Below are 20,134 nucleotides of genomic sequence, written 5' to 3'. Positions count from 1 at the left end.
ACAGAGAGCTCGTGAGCAGGGAAGGGGCAAAGAGATACAGAATCCGAAGCAGGTTCCAGGCTCTGAACTGTCAGCCCAGAGCCTGACTCGGGGCTCGAACTCACAAGCCATGAGATCATGACCTGAGCCAAAGCTAGACGCTCAGCTGAGTCACCCAGGCGCCCCTAGAAATGCAATAGATTTTTGTGTCTTGACCTTGTATCCTGTAACCTTGCCAAGCTCATTTCTTGGTTCTAGTAACATTTTTGTAGATTTCTTAGGATTTCCTATAATTTTGTCATCTGCAAATTAACAAGTTTTGTGTCTTCCTTTCTTATCTATTTCTTGTCTTTTATTGATCTTTTCCTTCCTGATTGCCCTGACTAGAACCAATATTGAGAAGTGGTGAGCTTCATTCCTGATCTTGACAGGAAAGCATTCAGTCTTTCACTACTAAGTACGATGTTACCTGTAGGTTTTTCACAGATGTCCTTTATCGGGTTGAGGAAATTCACTAGTTTTCCTAACTTGCTGAATGTTATCAGCAATAGATGTTGAATTCTGTTAAATGCACTTTCTGTGTCTATTGAGATGATCATATGATTTTTCTTCTATAGTTTGTCAATAATTTGGTTTGTTAATCTTGAGTTTTGAATGTTAAACCAACTTTGTATTCCTGGGATTAACTCCACTCTGTCATGGTGTATTGCCCTTCTTAACATAATGTCGGATTTAATTTTCTAAATGTTTGTTAGGAATTTTTAATGTCTTGGGGGCATCTGGGTGGCTCAATCGGTTAAGCATCTGACTTTGGCTCAGGTCGTGATCTCGCAGTCTTGTGAATTCAAGCCCCACATCGGGCTCTGTGCTGACAGCTCGGAGCCTGGCGCCTGCTTCGGATTCTGTGTCTCCCTCTCTCTCTGCCCCTCCCCTGCTCACTCTCTTTCTCTCTCTCTCAAAAATAAATTAGCATTTAAAAAAAAGAATCGTGTCTTAAAAAAAGAAGTTTTATGTCTATGTTTATTAAAAATACTGGTTTATAGTTTTCTTGTTATATCTTCTTCTGATTTGGGGATTAGGGTAATGCCGGCCTCAAAGAATGAACCGGGAAGTGTTATCTTTTGTTTCAATCTTCTGAAAGATTTTGGGCATCACTGGTATTATTTTTTTGCTTAGGTGCTCGGCAGGATTCATCAGGGAAGCCTTCCGGGCCTGGAGTTTCCTCTGGAAAGGTTTTAAACCACAACTTCAGTTTCTTTAACAGACTTAGGGCTAATGATGTTATCCATTTCTTCTTAAGCAAACTTTGCTCATTCGTGTCCTTCAGGAAATTTGTTAATTTCATCGGCGTTGTCAAATGTGTGGGTAAAGTGTTGCTTGTAATATTCCCTTATCATTTTAGTGTCTGTAGGGTTGGTGATGATGCTTCCTTTTTCACTCTTGATATGTGTATCTTTTCTTCCTCCCTTCCTCCCTCCCTCCCTTCCTTTTCTTTCTTTCCTTCTTTTTTTCCTTCTTTCCTCCTTCCCCCCACCCCCGATCAGTATGTCCAGAGATTTATACATTTTATTGACTTCCCAAAGAACCAGTTTCCGGTTTCACTAATTTTCTTTCTCATTTCCTGTCTCTCTGATTTCTGTTTATTTCCTTTCCTTTACCTACTTAAGTTTTAGTCAGCTCTTCTTTTTCTAGCTTTTTAAGGTGGAAGCTGAGGTATTTGAGACTTTCTTCCTCTCTAATATAATCACCTAATGATACAAATTTCCCTTGAATCACTTCTCTAGCTTCATCCTGCAAGTTTTGATATGTCCTCTTTTAAAATTCTCATTCAATTCAAAATATTTTCTAATTTCCTTGGCGATTTCTTCTTTAGCCCGGGGGGTTATTTAGAAGTATGTTTGAAGGAGTTTTCCAGATATCTCTCTGTTACTGATTTCTAATTGATCTCCATGAGGATCCAAGAACATACTTCCCATGATTTGAATGTTTAAAAATTTATTACATGCGAAGCAAGGCTAGGGACCCATATGAGCCTGTGGGCGGGGGAAGTGTGATCTTTATGATGAGATATCAGAGGATTTTAAGCAGACGGGCAGTATGATTTGAATGGTGTTTGATTAGCCTGGTGGGAGTCGGATGTGACAGAGGGCTGTGGGGATGCCTGGGGTGGGGAATCCACGGCTTGAGGTTTCCCTGGGTCGCCCAGGAGTGGGCAGTTGTCTAGAGGGTCTGGATCTCCAGGGAAGGGTGTGGGAGTAACGATGTGACAGGGCTGCTGATGTCAGGCCTGGACGGCTGGAGGTGGGGGGTGAGGAGCCCGGGGTGCGGGCAAGAGGCCTGGACTGGGAACCGGGCCAGGGATCGGCTGTGGGACTCCGAGCTGGTCACTCCACCTCTCTGAGCTTTAGTTTCCTCACCTCTAAACCAGGGGGTCGGCCTCAGTGATCCCACAGTTTTAGCGGCACGGGCTGCTGCCCCCACAGGGAGGGTCTTTACGTGAATTAGGCGAAGGCGACCCACTGAGATAGACAGACAACCAAGGGGTGCCCTTGTGGTGTAAGGGCTCAGATTAAAGCCTGATGTCATGTGCTGCCTTGACAGGTAGGGAATCCAGGAGGGTCTCGAGTGGCCGAACCCCAAGTCCTGCCCCTCCTGCTCCCGCGGATAGGGTCCCGTAGCAAAAGCATCAGTGCCCTGTCAATGGGTGGGATTCCTCAGACAAGCCGATCACATCCTCCCCCGGGAACCAGGGGTCACTCTGCCTTCTTGGTGCTGCAAAGCCTTCCTCCCACAGCCCCTGGTGGTTCACGCTGTTCCTGCGTGCAGCCCCACGCGCCCTGCGTGCTGCATGGCGCCACTCGCCCTGAGCCGTGAACACCTGTGAGCAATGAACGCTGCTGGCCTGAGCCGTCCAATGTTAGGCCATCCCCATAACCATGGGTGGGAAGCCCTTCCTCCCCAACGGAGAAGTAAGAGGGGATGAAAACAACTCCTTTCTGCGCCAGCGGAGCCCGGGCTGGATTTCAGCCCCCACGTGCCTCCTCAGCTGGTGCCTTGGGCAGTGCACAACCTGAACACCGGTACCCGGCAGCCCCGTTAGCAGGTGCTGTTTGTTGGACTCTCAGCCGTGCTAAGATCTGTTAACCCTGTCCCCACCACCCCCTGCCCCGTGGAGGAAGGTTTCATGATTGTTTCCATTTTACAGATGAGGACTCTGCAGAGGATGGGGGAGAGATTGGAACCTAGGTCTGTCTAGACCCTTCCCTTTCTGCCCTGTGATCCACTCTGGTAGCCTGGAGGTGAGAAAACTGTGGTGCCCGGGTCAGTGAAGTGTCAGGAGTTCTGAGTGAAGGTGTGGAGACGGGAGCCTGACGGGGAGGAGAAAGGACCCGTCTTGTTAGTGGTGTGGACTCGATCAGCCAACCGGACTCGGCTCTGCAGGGCTGAGGTGGGGGGAGAACAGAAGTGAGGGGAGAAAGCAGCCTTCGGCCTCAGCGCCCAGACGCCCAGCGCCGGCCCCGCCTAACTCTCAAGGTTCTTCCGATTTCTTCCACCCTCAGTTGGAGAGGAGGCGGTTCCCTCCGTGGGGATCTTTGGCCAAAGGGGCTCCACGCAGGCAGAATTTCTAGAACGAGGTACTTTCTGTAACGACCACCTCTCGCCGGTTGCCCGTGGCCGCTGCCGATTTCCTAGGATAATCAAAAGACAGAGTGGTGTGTGGTGACACGGCTGGGGGGCTTGGAGGGCAGGGCTGGGGGTCAAGTCTCACGAGCACGTAAGCGCTATGAGATCGCGGTTTCCTTTTCCGCCGTGTGCCCAAAGCGGAAGACAGTGCCTGAAACACAGTAGGTACCCCCCAAAGTGAAAGAGTAAGTTAAGTCCCGGCTTCCCTGCTTCTTGGCTGAGTGTCCTTAGGCGAGTTACATGGCCCCTCTGTGTCTTCATTCGCTTGGCAGTGAAACTGAACATAACAGTACCTTGTGGGGTTGTTGTTTGGATTAAATGAGATGCTATATTGGAACAGTAAGATGCTATATTAAAACCCCGAAGCACCAGCGGTTATTATTACTATTATCAGCATGACCTTGGTTCCGGCTCAGCCTGTGGGCTCCCCAGGACCACCCTCACCCAGGACACAGCAGCCACACTCCCGGGGGCCCGTGCTGCGGGCCAAGCGCTGTTCTCCGCGCTTTAATATAATCGCTTCAACTTGAAGACCTCTCTTTGAGCTTGGCTGGGTTTTGTGTTGTTTCCTTAACGCCCATTTTCCAAATGAGGAAGCAGAGCCTAGTGGCGATTCTGGCCATGAAATAAACCAGAGGAACGTTTCCTCACTTCTGTTCCCTCCAAGGACGACGTGAGAAAAGCATGATCTCTTCCCAGAGGGTCGGAGAGAAACGGCCTGTTCATCTGCCTGGGCCTAGAGTTCCTAGCGGAAGATTTAAGGAGCGCGGTCAGGGCCGGCTCCGTGTCCTCGTCCTCGTGAGCGAGTTTGGTAAGAGAGGTGAGTGCGCGCCTGGGGGGTAGGGATTCAGTCCCAGGCAGCCTGGCTGCGGGTCAGGCTCATAATCATTCCGTTTTCCTGCCGAAGGGACAGGGACGATCGCTTTCTACCTGTGAGACCCTGAATCAGCCCCTGCGTCTCTCCGAGCCTCCGGTAAACAGGGTTGGAAAAAGTCTCTTCCTGGCAGCGTGGTCATAACGGTTACGTGGTTTCAGACGCAAGCCTTGAGGCGCCCGGGTGGCGTGCCCGAGGCACCGGGCACGCGGTCAGCACGCAGCACGCAGGTGCCCTCTCGCTGACGAGCCCCCAGCCCGTCTCCTGCCCTCCTCGTCCAGCACGTCTCCCTGCCCCCTTGGGCTGTCCCGTCCCGGGGCCGAGGGGAGCCTGTCCCCACATCTGCAGCCCTGCCCCACGACATCCTGGCAGCCCGGCCGGGGCGGGGGGAGGGGGGGGTCACTCACTGGTTCTCCAGGTCCTGGATGGTGTCGGGAAGTGGAAATCCCTGGGTCTCCGGGAGGAAGAGCAGGAGAAGAAGGCCAGAGGTGATGGGGAGACCGCTGTAGACCACGGGGACCAGCAGGGGCAGGCTCTCCTGAGTCATCCTGATCAGGGGGTCTATCACAGACCCCAGACGACCTACCGACTGCAGGAAGCCATCTGCTGTCATCCTGTGGGTGGAGAGGGGCCCAGACCCTTGTGGCCGCCGCCACTTTCGAGAAGGGGGCTTTATGGGGTGGGGTGGGTGGTAGCATCGGGCTGGGCCAGGGGAGGGAAAGCTGGGATAAGGGAGGTGCACAACCACAAGGTCTCTCCCTGCACCACCTTCTCCGTGGAACCCACATGGATTTTCCCATCCAGAGCGGGGTCTCTGCTTCCCGAGAACAACCAGGGTCTTTCTCGGATGCTCCAGGGCCCACCCCGTTTCTCCTGGTCTTCGGTAAGTGGGGGGCTTGCCTCAGGCCTCCTGCTAGGCCCCTGAGCTCTCCGCTCAGGCTTTCTATGTAACATCAACAAAATCAACACACGAGGGTCCACACCACGAGTGGAAGGGGGGACGTGAGAGGGTGAGGGTGCGTGAGCACCATGATGAGGGAAAGAGCCCTGGGCTAGGGCTCTAGGGCGCTGGGTCCAATCTCACCCTTCCGCGAGTAGGTCCTTGAGCCTCAGTTTACCCAACCACCCGATGTGGGGATAGTTTAGCTCTACACCACTGGTTTTCCACCTGTGGCCCGTGGTGCCCTCGGGTTGTTGCGAGGTGACTCAGGGCTCTCTTGGGGCAGGGAGGGGACAGTGGGAAGCAAGTGGGGGGACGGAGGGCACTTCACTAGGGCAGCTCTTGGTCTCACTGAGGGTTCTTGTAAGATTTCACCCGAACAGAAGGTTCTCGGGTTCAAAGCAGTTTCTGATCACTGAGGGCCCCATGGCACCACGGCCTTCCCGGTGGAGACTCCGGGGGAATGCTGTTCTGGGAGCCCCGGCTGAGGATGAGCCTTTGGCGGAAGGAAGGAAGCTGGGGCCAGGGGCCTCCTCACCCTCTGCTGTGTGTTCCCGGATGCCCAGCCCCCTCTTTGCCCTCCCCGCTGGCCTCCCCAGGGACGTCCCCTTCTGGCACACCCGGGGCCCGGCCCCCTCCCCGGCCTCCAAGGCACAGCCCGCGGCCCAGCCTACCGCAGTGAAGTCGGGTAGAGTTCAGGCTTGTAGACGGAGACACAGGAAAAGATGATGCCAAAACATCCCTTTCCCAGCACAGCAAAGACCGTGCGCAGGGTCTGCCAATCTGGGCAGAGGAAGAGGGTGACAGTGGGGTCTGCCCGAGGGGGTGCCCGGTCAGCCTGGAGAGGAAGGGCTGGGTTCTCCCGCAAGGCTTCCTTGACTGCGCCCAGGTGCCCATGGGGGGTGTGGGCAGGATGGTGGGTGGGCCGGGGGTGGGGGCGGGGCCTGAGCCCAGCCAGGCCTGGGGTGGGCCAACCTGGGGTGGCTCGGGAGGGCTCTCAGCACCCCCCTGTGGGTACTCTGGCTTTCACGGGATCCCTAGCCGGGAAGCCGAGGCCTGCGCGCCACACTCGGCCCGTGGGCTGGGCCTCAGCTTTCCCGCCCACGTTTGTAACGCAGAGTCGCATAACCCGTCACGCACTGGCCTTTTGCAAGTTTTCTCCCCCCCGCTGTCTCTTGCTGCTTGTTTGGGCTCCTGGCAGACAGTCCGCCCAACTCAGCCCCTCCTGGACGCTGGCCGCCCCTCTGCCTCCCTCCTGGCTTTGCTGCCACTGCCTGTCCCTGCCCCTCCACCAGCCTCCCTGCCTGGAGCCGTAAGAGGAGACTTGAGAGGCTTTTTCAGGGCATTAGAGCCTCATTCAGCAAGAAAAGAGTAAGACAAGGGCCCTCCAACACTCTGCACACAAATGCCTCTGGCTTCTTTAACAAGGGAGAAGAGAAACCCCAGGGTGCACCAGACGTGGGGTTCCTGCCTCCCTTCCAGCAACCTAAAGCTTCTCATGGCCTCCCCCTCCTCCCACCTCAGCCCCAGCCTCTGGTCTGAAGTCTGGCCCGCCCCCGGCCCTGTCACTTGCTAGCTGAGTGACCTCCGGCTCCTGGCTTCATGTCTCCGAACCTCAGTTGCCTCGGGGGGGAATGGGTGGGGGGCCGATGGGGGGGGTTGGATGGGGGCGCCATGTTCTCGGGCCCGGGGAGGGGAAGGACCCAGGGGGTGAGCACAGTGGGCAGGGCCAGGGAAGCCAGTGGCCCAAGCTGTCGGCCACTCGGCCCACTCGGGCCGCCCCTCCTCCAAGCTGCCTCGGCCTCACCTTGTGGGACCAGTTTGTTGGCCAGTATGGAGAGGCCAGCCATAGCCTGGAAGCTGGCCAACGTTGTGCGGCGGCCCAAGAAACTGAGCAAGAAGGCGGTGGTGGACCGGGCCACTAGGTCCACGGCTCCAAAGAGAACCTGGAGGAGGAAGATGTCATTCCCCAGGTTTTGCAGGTCAAGGACCAGCCCGTAGTAGGATGTCACTTGGGAGAAGCTGCAGGAAAAAGGCTGAAGTCGGGTCCTTGCCCCGCAGAGGAAAGGGCACCCGTACAGTGTCACCTCACACCTGGGCCGTCCCCAGAGGGCACAGCCAGCCCGGAGGGGAGCGGGGCGGGTCACTACCGGAGCCCCAAAAGCCTGTCTGTCAGATGCAGGGCGAGTCTCTCTCGAGCCAGCCTGTCCCAGGAGGGAGAGAAAGGGCAGGCCTCCTCCATTTCACCTTAGGTCTTGGCCGCAGTGGGCTGGGCCTCACTTCGCAGGCTCCCCGGCCTCGGCCAGCGGGAGAACGGAACCCTCCCCCCGGGCTGACTGGGCTCTGGGGGGTCGAGCCTCAGTTCTGGCGCTAGCTCTCTCTGGCTTTGTTTCCCCGGCACGGCCTAGAATCACGACCTGGCCCTTTCTGGCCCTTTTCCGGACGCCGGTTTCTTTAGCTCTGAAAGGTGGGAGAAATAGTGGAAAGAGATGGGTTGGGTTGTCCCTCTCTCAGCGTGGAAGGTCGTATTTTCCCAGCCTCTGGGGGTGCTGTCCCTCAGGTGCGGAGAGCACCCCATGACACAGGCCAGAGGGGCCACCCCAGCTCCTGAGTCCTCCGTGGGTTTGCCGGGGCCTTTCTGAGACTGTCCCACAGTGACCGCATCCTTGCCCCATTCGCTTTCTTCCCCCCCTCCCGTCCCCTCCCCCACCCCTCCTCCCTTCCCATTCCTACCTCCACCTCTCCCCCACCCCCTCCCTGCCCTCCCCTCCCACCCCCACCTCCCCTCTTCTTCTCCCTTTCACTCCCCTCCCACCTCCTCCCCTTTTCCCCCCTCCCCTTCCCTTTCCTCCCATTCCTCTCCTCCCCTCACACCTCACCCCTCCCCTCCCCTTCCTCCTCCCCTCCCTTCTCCCCTTCTCTGCTCCTTCCCCTCCCTTAGCAGTCCACAGGAAGGGATCCCAAGAGCCCTCTCTCCCAAGAGCTTCCTGCTCACTGACGTCCATCCCAGGCCTTCCGGGTGGGGGTGGACACGGGAGGGACCCCCCTGCACAGGTTCCTCCGTAGCTGAACTTACAGTAGCCGGGTTTCTGAAGTTTGGATGTTGAGTTTGGATCCACAGGTGGCCACAATATGAAATTGTTCCCCGTCACTTTGCAAATCTGTCCCCGTCACTGCCTCAGGGACTCAGGGACACTCCTCCCAGCACTGCGCCCCGAGCCCCCAGCTGCAGACAGAAACTGTGGTCCCCTAGGAACAGCTTCGTGGCGGAGGGGCTCAGCTCTGGCTCAAAGTAGCGGATACTGCGGATCTAGAGCCGGTAGGTGACAGGGGACAGGGGACGTCTCGAAACCCACCGGGATCTCGGCTTCCCAGCCCGTGATTTGAAGAATAACAGAGCAAGCCAAGCCAGCCGCTGGGAGAACTGAGGAAGCCTTGAAGGTTTCGGAAGAATGGCCCTCGGGGCACCTGGGTGGCTCAATCGGTTAAGCGGCTTCAGCTCAGGTCACGATCTCACAGCTTTTGAGTTCGAGCCCCGCGTCAGGCTCTGTGCTGACCTCTCAGAGCCCAGAGCCTGCTTCGGATTCTGTGTCTCCCTCTCTTTCTGACCCTCCCCTACTCACACTCTGGGTCTCTCGCTCTTTCTCAAAAATAAATAAACGTTAAAAAAGAAAAGAAAGAATGGCCCTGGACCTTCCGGGCACCACCCCACCACCCGGCCCTCCTTCTAATTTGTCAGAAAAAAAAAAAAAAACTTAAGCCAGGAAAAAAAAAATTCAATCTCTGTTCTAAGATGTAGCAACTATTTGCCATGAGAACCCATATGTGGTTAAATAGAGCATAAAATAAATGTTTTCCTAATCTTTAGGGGTTTTCTTAATGTTTAGTTTTTTTAAATGTTTATCTTTGAGAGAGACAGAGCGTGAACAGGGGAGGGGCAGAGAGAGAGGGAGACACAGAATCCGAAGCAGGCTCCAGGCTCCGAGCTGTTAGCACAGAGCCTGATGCGGGGCTTGAACTCATGAACCGCGAGATCGTGACCTGAACTGAAGTCGGATGCTCAACCGACTGAGCCACCCGGGCGCCCCCGCCCCGATCTTTAGTTTTATTTCAAGATCAAGTCTCCATCAAACCTGATCCTCACTTCTTAGTATGCTCTCTGCAAGTCCCTTGAACTGAATTTGTCTTATTCAGGGGCCTTCTCCCGGTCCCAGGCGCCCTTGGGCACCAAGACAGGGCCTGCTGGGGAGTCCGTGCTCAGTGTGGGGCCTGGCGGGCGACAGGGGGCAAGGAGGTAGCTCAGCCAAGGTTCAGATGTCTGCTCTGGCCTCTTGGGCAAGTTCCCTGCCCGCTCTGGGCCCTGCTTTTTCATCTGTAAAGTGGGGGTATAAATGAACTTGAAGTAAGTGGGTGGCCAGCCGCTGGTCAGCCCTTGAGGAGCGTGCCCTCCCCCCAGCCATCGCTGGTCCTGCAGCTCGGGGGACACAGGCTCTGCCTCTAGCCTGGGCTTAGTCCTCCCCTGGTCCTGCCCTATAGCTGGCTTGAGCTCCCATATCCTCTCCCCAGGGCCTGCCCTCTGGGGGAGCTGCCTGTCCCGGCCAGAACCGGGCCTCCTGAGGTCTGTGGGAGCCGTTTCTCCCTGGACACTGCAGAGGCCCTTTTAGGCAACAAACTGGAGCAAAGGAAACCCGAGCAAGGTAGAAGGACCCACAGCACGGCCAGGTTGAAGGTAAACAGGCCCATTAGACGACCCACCTCCAAATATCCATCAACCCCAGCTGACCAATCAGCTACTTACTACCAGGCACAGGTAGCGAAGAAGGAAAATTCCGTATGTTCCCCTACTTCCTCCCCTTCCTCTCCCCCTCCCCCGCCAACGACACCCCCCCCCCACCCCTGCCTCCTTGGCGGACAGTCTCCCCTTTGCCGTCCTGCCCACTGCTACCTTGCCATGTATTCAAGAAACTTCTATCTCTTCTGTTCTGCCTTGGGTGAACTGTGTCACCGGGGCCCTACCCCACCCCCACCCCCCACCCCCGGCCTCCACGGGCACCACCCCCTCCCACCCCCCCCCAGCCCTGTGTCTGCGACGGACGGCATACCACACAAGGGACATGATGCAGGTCCGCCAGCGGAGCGTGGGCACGAGAAACAGTTCCAGCACCGACCTGCGGCCCGTCGCAGAGGTCATCTCTTCCTCCATGCTGGCCATCAGCACCTACGCACAGGGAGCACCAGATACCGTGAGTGCCGGGAGTCGGCCCCGCCCCCACGCCAGGGCACTGCGACCTCGACCACAACAGGGTGATGGGAGGGGCCTGGCCTTGGCTTCTGGAGAGCCTCGGGGTGGGGGCTGCGATGGAGGCAGAAAGGTCTCTCTCTCTGGCCCCCTGGCCGAGCTCCCATCTGCAGACTTGGCCCATCTTACTCTGAGCCAAGGAGCCAGTCTTGTGTCCCAGCTCTGGCCCTCTGAGCTGTGGCCTGCGGGCTGTTCTGCTCTCGGTAGTTGCCATACAAAGCCCCACCCACCCCCCTTGTTCCTCGTGGCTGGTGTCAGGGCACGCCTACTCGGGCCACACTGGCTCCCGACCGCACCCCCCATCCAGACCCTTCCTGACCTTCTGGGGCCCTGCCTGCCCTGTGCTCGGCTCAGCCCTGGTCAGTCACCTCCTCCTGAAAGCCTTCCCTGATCCTCCCACGCCCCTCCCCACGGCCCCAGGCTGTGTTTTCTGGTTTCTGGCTGCACTCCTCCCACACCTGCTTCCTTGAAACAATTGCCTTCAGATAAGCACGTCCAGCTGTCCCCAAACACCCTGAGAAGCCCTGCGCAGTGAGTGACTATGTCACGTATGTGGATTAAAGTGGGGTGGGTGGGTCGCCCCTCATATTGCTGTCATTGGCGGTGCTGTTGGTGATGGTGATGGCAGAGCGGGTGGTGACAGTGGGAATGATGTGGTGGTGACAGAGATGGGCAAGGTGACAGTCATCGTGGCGAGGTGGATGTTGGCGTCTCGTGGAGCTGTGGCTGCGGGAACCCGTGGTGTCGATGGAGGTGGCGGTGGCGTGGCTAGTTTGAAGTTGGTCCAAAGACATCGGTGGCCGTCCTCTCCCGGTCATGTCCCACACTCTGGGGTCACCAACAGTAGCATCTCACCTCTATGGTTAGTGACTTCGTGGCTTCCTTGTGGCCATTTATCTTGGCCACCTTGTGGAGCTCCTGCAGCCCTCGCTCTGGTTTGCCCGTGATAATGAGCCATCGGGCAGACTCTGGAAGCCACCTGTTAAGGAAACAGATGCTTGTCGGGGCCTCCGCCTTCTTCCTTCTGCTTCTTCCCAGCCTCAGGGCAGGTGGCAGGGAGAAGCGGCTCCTGGATGGAAAGGACTGGACTTTTCCCAGCCCGGAGGGCCTCGTCCCTGTTTGCAGGGAAGCTAAGACTTTCCGGAAGGCAGTGTGGTAGTGTGGTGAAAAGAGCCGGCCTGCCTGGGTTCAGATCCTGCCTCTGCTACTCGCTGGGCCTCGGGTGAGTCACTGAACCTCTCTGGGCGTCAGTCCCTCCTCTGAAAAGGGTGGTAATTGTATCATCAAAGCTCCGTGTGGTCAGTGGCGTTTGGTCTGTTTGATTTGCTGACGTGTCAGATCAAACCTGAAACCACGCCTGGCACGGGGGCAGCAAATACTTGAGAATGAATGAATGAGTCCTTCTGATTCTCCCTACCCCACGGTAGACTCCCCTGGGCCCAGGTCTACCCAACTCCGGTTCGCAGAGGCGAGAGAACTCCAGGCGCCATGAACTTGTATCTGCCTCCCTGTGTCTCTTCCCTCAGCCCTCACCCAAACAACTGTTTCCAGACCCCAGGGAGTTTCGCAACACCCAAAATAATAGCGAGGGTGATCTCTTTTCGTATCCGCTGTCAGTCCTCGCCGACTCGGAGCCCACGGGCCCGGCAAGCGATGTGAAGGCTGCAGGGGGCGGGGCCGGTGGGTGCCAAGGACGGGGAGGGGCCGGGGGCCAGCAGTCCGGACGGGAGCCTCAGACCTCTGGCTAAAACGCCCACCCTGAACTCCGAACCCCCAAGAAGTCTCCCTCAGCAAGGGCTCTGCACGCATGGCTGCCCTTCGTGGCTCTCGGCATCTTGGGGTCCGGGGCCAGCCAGGGTGGCGGGGGCGAGGGGCACCCTGGAACTCCAAGTCTCCCTCCTGGTTAGTGATGTTCTCCCCAAGGGAAAAGGCCCCACACTGTACTGACCAGCATATCAGGAAGATGGCAAGGAAGGGCGTCGACACGGCCACCTGGAGGGTGCGCCAGTCCCGCAGGGTGAAGGCCAGGGCCCCCAGGGCCATCTGGCCCAGGCTATAGAAGCATCCCAGGATTGTCATGGTGACAGCCCTCCTGCGGGTCGTGGTCCACTCCACCACTGAAAGGTGACGCAGGCATCCGCAGGTAAGGGCCCCCCCCTCCCCGCCACACCCCCACCCCACCCCACCCCAGTGGGAGCAGGCCAAGGCGGGGACTCACAAAGCATCCCCGAGGACATGATGATGCCGGATATTGCAAAGGCGCTCAGAATCCGGAGGCCACAGTAGATGAAGAAATGGGAAATGAAGATCACGCCGATGTTGGCCAAAGCCACTTGTAGACAACACAAGTTCAGTATCCACTTCCGCCCAAACCTGGTCGGGAGACAAGCACAGTGGGGGCCTGGAGGGGGCCCCTGGGGGTTCGGGCATAGGGGCCAGTGCCTCAAGGTAACAGAGGGTTCAAGAAGGCAGGGGTACCTGCTGGGGCATCTCTGTCTCCTTCCCGGATCTCCCAGGGGCATGCTGGGGGGGGGGGGCGGGGTGCTTATTACAAAAATGGCAGACGCCTTGGGGCTCCTGGGCGGCTTAGTTGGTTAAACGTCCGGAGTGTTGATTTCGGCCCAAGTCATGATCTCACGAAGCGTGAGATTGAGCCCCCACCCTGCGCTGTCAGCGCGGAGCCTGCTTGGGATTCTCTGCACCCCTCCCCCCCACCCTGCCTCCGGCCCGTCCCTCCCCTGCTCATACAATCTCCCTCTCTCCTCTCTCAAAAATAAATACACATTAAAAAAAAAAAAAAAAAGGCAAACGCCTTGCTCTCAGGGGGCAGCATAACCTCATGGTCAAGGACGCGCTTTGGCTGGAGCAGCTGGGAGGCTCAGTCGATTAAGTGTCCAACTCTGGCTCGGGTCATGACCTCGCGGTTTGCGAGTTTGAGCCCCACATCTCTCTCTCCCTCTCTCTCTGGCCCTCCCCCACTCATGCTTTCTCTCTCTCAAATAAATGCACTTAAAAAAAAAAAGAGAACAGGCCTCGATTGAATCACTACGTTGTGCACCTGAAATTACGTTACACGCACGATGAGGCATGTGGACACATTGGAACTTAGATAAAAACTTTTAAAAAATGGGCTTTGACCTCAGAAGCCTGCGTCCGAGTCCAGCTCTGCCCTTTCTGGGTGGCCTTGGGCACAAGACTCCACGTCTTCGAGCTGCAGTCCCCCCATGTGTAAAACGGGGGTACGCAGGAGGACCGCCTCACGGAGTTCTGAAAATCAAGACACCGAGCAAGGGGGCGGTGCGGCCAGGAGGCTGAGCGCATGTGGCCTGGGGCAAGGCGGCCAGCTCCCTGCCAGTCTGTGCAAGGGGACCAGAGCGCCCCACACCTACCGCCCCGAGGCCAGCTTAGCCCGAAACCTCTGCCTGCATTTAGCTAAAGCGTGTGGCAGTCTGACGGGAGAGACGCGCGCAAAGCTGGGCCCTGCCTATCCGAGCGGGGTCCCCAGGAACCGGCCCGTTCGGCCCAGACCCGGGGCGAGGTCTGGATGCCGACACCCGGCCCTGGGCCCAGGCTCGCTGGGTCACCTGCAGACCGACTGCGATTTGGCTCCCTGTGTGGACAGCCCCCGGGGACTGAGCCATAGCTGCACGGCAGCGGGTCCCCTGGAAGTGCCATTTGGACCACGTCCCTCCCGTGCAGCGCAGCACAAGGCCCACAGGTAACGACCGTAGCAGAACCCCAGCACGGAGCGCCGACCCCGTGCCAGGCCCTGGCCCGAGCTCTGCGTGTGAATAACTCACTTTATTATCACAACAACCCCATGCATAGGGCCGGGTCCCCACGCACAGGAGGAAACTGAGGCACGGAGGAGCCACCAACCTGCCTTCTAGGAAGCTCGGGAAGGACAGGTGGGGGTTGGAACCCAGGGGTCAGACCCCGTAGCCTGCATGGTCAGGGGAGTGAGTCGTTCGTTCATTCACAAAATAATGACTGAGCGCACGCCGGATGCTGGGGACGCAGCAAGAAAGCCCCTGCCTTCTCGGAGCCACCTGTTGTGGGGACGCGCACAACAAACGCGCAAGCAGATGCTGGCCGAGTGGGTGTGGTGTTTGAGAAAGGAAGGTGCAGCCGTGGGGCCCCCGGGGCCTGAGGCGGGAGAGGAGAGCCGGGAGGCCTCTCTGGGGAGGCAGGCTGGAGTCAAAGCCGGCACGCTGGGCACGGAGAAGCAACTGTGGGGAGAGTCTTCTGGGCGAGGCACGGCCACCTCAGTGAGAGCTCTGCAGCCAGGGTGCCGCGGGGGCTCCGGAGGGGCTGGCACGGCTGTCGGGGGTGGGGAGAAGCCAAGTGCCAAGCAGGGGTGGGTGGGGAAGGGGGCGGTTAGGAGCCATCTTCGGTGCAGTGGCCCTGGGGGACTTCGGGCTGCGATCCACATACAGGGTTTTGCAAAGACACTCTTGAGTGGAGGCCAGAGACCCTGGAGGAGGCCGGGACCTGCCTGGGGCAAGAGAGGCGGGTGGGCGGGGCAAGGGGACTTTCAAGGAGGAGAGGCAGGGGCTGGGGGGAGTGTGTGGCCGGGCCTGAGGAAAGGAGAACAGGGTGGCCTCTAAGGTTGGGTGTGGGCCCCGGGCTGGGGGCTCTTTTCCAGGGTGGAGTCTGGTGCGCAGGGGCGGGGTGGGGGGGGGGGCGGCAGGGGCGGTCAGCAGCTCAGCTCTGGCCGTGGCAAATGTGAGCCTCTCCCTCGTGGAAACTCAGAGCAGGCAGTGGGGTTTACAAGCTGAGTGGGGGCAACGTAGACACCGCAGACCCCGGAGCAGCGTCTCAAGTAGCGGGGGTGTGTGGCTGGACAAGAGAAGGTGCGGGGCTAGGTCCTGGGGCGCCATCTCAGAAGGAGGGTGATGGGGGGACGGGGGAGGAAGGGCAGGAGGAGGGGGAGGCGGATTTCTATTTCACGGCATGCCACGTACTCAGAGTCACAAGGGGTCTGTTTCTCCTGAGAAGCTTCTGGGCTCCCTGAGGGCAGGGACTGCACAGCACCCGTCACACAGTAGGTGCTCAAGAAGTTTGGCGTAATTGCCAAAGGAGAGAGTGTGGTGTCCAAGGGAATCTCTCAGAGCACAGCTTCATCCAGCGTGGTGTCCTTGGCCGTCGCTGCCCCCTGGGGACCTGGGTCCTTGGCTGTCACTGCCCCTTGGCTGTCACTGCCCCTTGGCTGTCGCTGCCCCTTGGGGACCTGGGTTCTTGGCCGCCACTGCCCCTTGGGGACCTGGGTTCTTGGCTGTCACTGCCCCTTGGGGACCTGGGTCCTTGGCCGTCGCTGCCCCTTGGCTGTCGCTGCCCCTTGGGGACCTGGGTCCTTGGCTGTCACTGCCCCTTGGCTGTCACTGCCCCTTGGGGACCTAGGTTCTTGGCTGTCACTGCCCCTTGGGGACCTGGGTCTTTGGCCGTCGCTGCCCCTTGGCTGTCGCTGCCCCTTTGGGACCTGGGTCCTTGGCCGTCGCTGCCCCTTGGCTGTCGCTGCCCCTTGGGGACCTGGGTCCTTGGCTGTCACTGCCCCTTGGCTGTCACTGCCCCTTGGGGACCTAGGTTCTTGGCTGTCACTGCCCCTTGGGGACCTGGGTCTTTGGCCGTCGCTGCCCCTTGGCTGTCGCTGCCCCTTCGGGACCTGGGTCCTTGGCCGTCGCTGCCCCTTGGCTGTCGCTGCCCCTTGGGGACCTGGGTCCTTGGCTGTCACTGCCCCTTGGCTGTCACTGCCCCTTGGGGACCTGGGTTCTTGGCCGTCACTGCCCCTTGGGAACCTGGGTTCTTGGCCGTCACTGCCCCTTGGGGACCTGGGTCTTTGGCCGTCGCTGCCCCTTGGCTGTCGCTGCCCCTTCGGGACCTGGGTCCTTGGCCGTCGCTGCCCCTTGGCTGTCGCTGCCCCTTGGGGACCTGGGTCCTTGGCTGTCACTGCCCCTTGGCTGTCACTGCCCCTTGGGGACCTGGGTTCTTGGCCGTCACTGCCCCTTGGGAACCTGGGTTCTTGGCCGTCACTGCCCCTTGGGGACCTGGGTTCTTGGCTGTCACTGCCCCTTGGGGACCTGGGTCTTTGGCCGTCGCTGCCCCTTGGCTGTCGCTGCCCCTTCGGGACCTGGGTCCTTGGCCGTCGCTGCCCCTTAGCTGTCGCTGCCCCTTGGGGACCTGGGTCCTTGGCTGTCACTGCCCCTTGGCTGTCACTGCCCCTTGGCTGTTGCTGCCCCTTGGGGACCTGGGTTCTTGGCCGTCACTGCCCCCTGGGGACCTGGGTCCTTGGCCGTCGCTGCCCCTTGGCTGTCGCTGCCCCTTGGGGACCTGGGTCCTTGGCTGTCACTGCCCCTTGGCTGTCACTGCCCCTTGGGGACCTAGGTTCTTGGCTGTCACTGCCCCTTGGGGACCTGGGTCCTTGGCCGTCGCTGCCCCTTGGCTGTCGCTGCCCCTTCGGGACCTGGGTCCTTGGCCGTCGCTGCCCCTTGGCTGTCGCTGCCCCTTGGGGACCTGGGTTCTTGGCCGTCACTGCCCCTTGGGGACCTGGGTCCTTGGCCATCACTGCCCCTTGGCTGTCGCTGCCCCTTGGAGACCTGGAACTCACATCTAGACCCCCGGTCAGACCAAGGGAGCCCCGTCTCTCCAGGAACGTGGACATTCGTGGGCCATTTTTGTACATCTGCCCCCACAGTGCTCATTCTGTTGAGGAGGAGCCGGGAGGACAGATGATACTCACCGGTTGGAGAGGAGGCCCCAGGAGAAGCACCCTATCAGCAGCCCGGTCATGTAGAGGGATTGGCCGATGGGCTTCAGGCCCTTGTGGTCACACACTAGGTCCCACTGGAAGAGAAAGAGGGACAGCAGCTTGGCTCAGGGCACGTGGAATAGCAGGGCCTGGGTGGCAGAGGGAGGTCCGGGTCGGGAGCTCCCAGGCTGGAGCACCTGGTCAGCCTGGGTTTTGGGGGGCCCCGGATTCCTAGGGCCAGGTGACAGAGGTAGCAGGGGTGTACTGGCGGGGGCCTTGGCTCTGTACTTCCAGCTAGCTGAGTGGCACATGTGTGACCGGCCACCCTGAGTGGATGGCGGCGGTGGGCAGTGGCTGAACCACAGGCTGGGCTTCTAACTCTGCTGATCGCTCGCTGGGTGAGCCGGGGGGGGGGGGTGGAGGGGGCTTCCGGCCCCCGGCCGGGCCGTTTCCTCACCCAGAAGCGGGGCCCTGAAGCTGCTTCCCTCACGGGGCCGCCAGCACTGTGGCAGGAGCCCCTCGCCCCCTAAGGCGAAGGCATCTCTAGAAAACGCAAAGCGGATCCCCTCGTTTCCCTGCCCCAAGGCCTCCAGTGACTTCCCTTTGCTCCTCACTGACCTTCCCCACACGGTGGCCCAGCCCCTGACCCTTTCTGCCCAGACACGCTGGGGCCCGTCCCGCTCCTGCGACACCCCAGACCTGCTCCTACTCAGACCTCTGTCCCAACTGGGCTCTCGCCCCACCTTCCAGTCACTTGATTCCTCGTCGCCTAATCCGGGCCTCATCTCCGGAGAGGCCTTCCCCACCTGCCTCTCCCTCCGAGCTGCTTTTCTCCTTTGCAGAGGCAGGACAGGACATGCCGAAGACCCGGCTTCTAGCTCCTGCCCGCCTGGCTTGAGTCAGGTTCCAGTGCACTTGAGCTGTGTGTCCTGGGCAAGTTACTTAACCTCACTGTGCTTCTATTTGGATGTATTTGTTAGATGCAGACGACAGTAAGAGACCCCCCGGGAGATCGTAGTGACACGAAGGGAAAGCACACGGAATGATGCCTGCCACTTAAAGGAGTTTGATCTCCTGTCGGCACTAGTTTAAATACTGACGCGCTGGGGCGCCTGGGTGGCTCAGTTGGTTAAGTGTCCAACTCTTGGTTTTGGCTCAGGTCACGATCTCATGGTTCATGAGTTTCAGCCCCACATCGGGCTCTGGGCCGCTTGGGATTTTCTCTCTCCCTTTCCCTCTGCCCCTCCCCGACTCACTCTGCATCTGTCTCTCTCAAACAAATAAACAAGCTTAAAAATAAACAAATAAATACATAAGTAAATAAATAAACGTTGACCAATTCTGAATCTGCCCGCGGAACGTAAGCTCCTCCAAGCCTCCCTGTTTATCCAGATCAGGGGGTCAGGGAGGTCTGACTCCGCTCACTTCCCCGTCGTACGCAGTGAGTCAAAATGTGTTGAGGGAGTAGCATCTAATTTAACAGTGCTGATGGAAGCCGTACGATCCTTCCAGGCATGGGGGGGTGGCCATCGCTGGCCCCTGGGGAGGCCAGGTCGGCGGCGGGAGGCCCATACCTCTGACACGAAGGTGGAGGTGAAGGTGCTGCGGTCGTAGACCCAGCCGTCCACGCACGGCTCCGTGGCGGCCTCGCTCCAGTTGGTGGCCGTGCCGTTGGGGTCCAGGAGCTGCCACTGGGGTTGGCGGAAGCGGCGACACTGGTGGGGCTCGTTGTTGGGGCCCGGGGGGATGGAGACGGTCAGGAGGTCCTTGGGGCCCAGGGCCCCGGGGACACCGGCCTGGGCGGTGCTGTTGTCCAGGAGGGGCACCCAGCAGCGGTGGTTGGGCACGGCGGCCGAGAAGTTCTCAATGAGCATGTGGGAGGGCAACAAGACGGAGGGAAGGAAGAGAGTGAAAACCTGCAGGGCCTGGAAGAGGCCCATGCCCCCCGCTCGGTCCAGGAGCTCGGTGAACGCCATGGACGGAGCTACGGGCGGCCACGGCGGGTACGGAAGGGGCCAGGGAGCCAAGGAGTGATCCGCTGCTGTCGGGAACTGCTAGCAAGTGTGGGAACCCTGGGTCATCGCGCCTTCTGCCCTGGCCGGCCTGCAGCGGGACAGGGACAGCAGTCTGGCAACCCAGCCAAGTCAGTCCTGAGATGACCCGGATGCTCTGAAGAAAGTCCTCCTGACTCTGTTTCCAGGAATGACTGCCCACCAGTCTGGGCACCAGGGACAGAGCTTGCGGTACCCAGGCTGCCTGGGGCATCGAGGCACGTTGTTTCTCCGGCTCCAGCACCAAGAGTAAAAGGATGAAGCAAATATTTAAAAAAGAAAAAAAAAAAAAGGAAAAAAATGAGGCCATGGGGTAATGTTACTGAATTACAGTTGTGGAGGAAATACCAACTGGGCTGTTGCCGCGGTTAAAGTTTAATCTCAGCGTGGACTCCTGGACCAGAAAGTCAGGTCTAGCTACCGAGAAAGGCTTCTGCAGCTCTCTGCGGGTGACCTCCTCACATTCCTATATCGAACTTCCAGATTCCTCTACATGTGGCCCTTGAAATCAGGGAACCGGTGGCCTGACTTTCAGCCGTGCTGGGACAATTTCAGGCCGCTT

The 20,134-nt window shown here is 58.9% G+C and overlaps 1 protein-coding gene across 2 annotated transcripts; it reads right to left on the bottom strand.

Moving 5' to 3' along the window:
* Positions 1–1,957: 1,957 nt before the first annotated feature.
* On the bottom strand, positions 1,958–19,497 carry SLC22A11 (solute carrier family 22 member 11). 2 transcript variants are annotated; one of them, XM_047072400.1, is made up of 10 exons: positions 19,096–19,497; positions 17,513–17,616; positions 12,995–13,149; positions 12,725–12,893; positions 11,632–11,755; positions 10,580–10,695; positions 7,285–7,499; positions 6,152–6,260; positions 4,945–5,151; positions 1,958–3,668 (listed from the first exon to the last, which is right to left on the bottom strand). In XM_047072400.1, the coding sequence occupies exons 1-10, from the start codon at positions 19,495–19,497 to the stop codon at positions 3,605–3,607; spliced, it is 1,665 nt and encodes a 554-aa protein (XP_046928356.1). In that variant the 3' UTR covers positions 1,958–3,604. The 2 variants fall into 2 exon arrangements, with proteins under 2 accessions (XP_046928356.1, XP_046928355.1); XM_047072399.1 differs by lacking the exons at positions 6,152–6,260; positions 7,285–7,499.
* Positions 19,498–20,134: the final 637 nt, after the last annotated feature.

This window comes from Lynx rufus, unplaced genomic scaffold (assembly GCF_022079265.1).
Source record: "Lynx rufus isolate CCGP_SWC_20201006 ecotype Redwood Valley unplaced genomic scaffold, mLynRuf1.p SCAF_9, whole genome shotgun sequence".
Lineage (NCBI taxonomy): Eukaryota > Metazoa > Chordata > Mammalia > Carnivora > Felidae > Lynx > Lynx rufus.
Note: the sequence above shows the minus strand (reverse complement) of the source record. Positions and strands in the feature narration are given on the sequence as shown.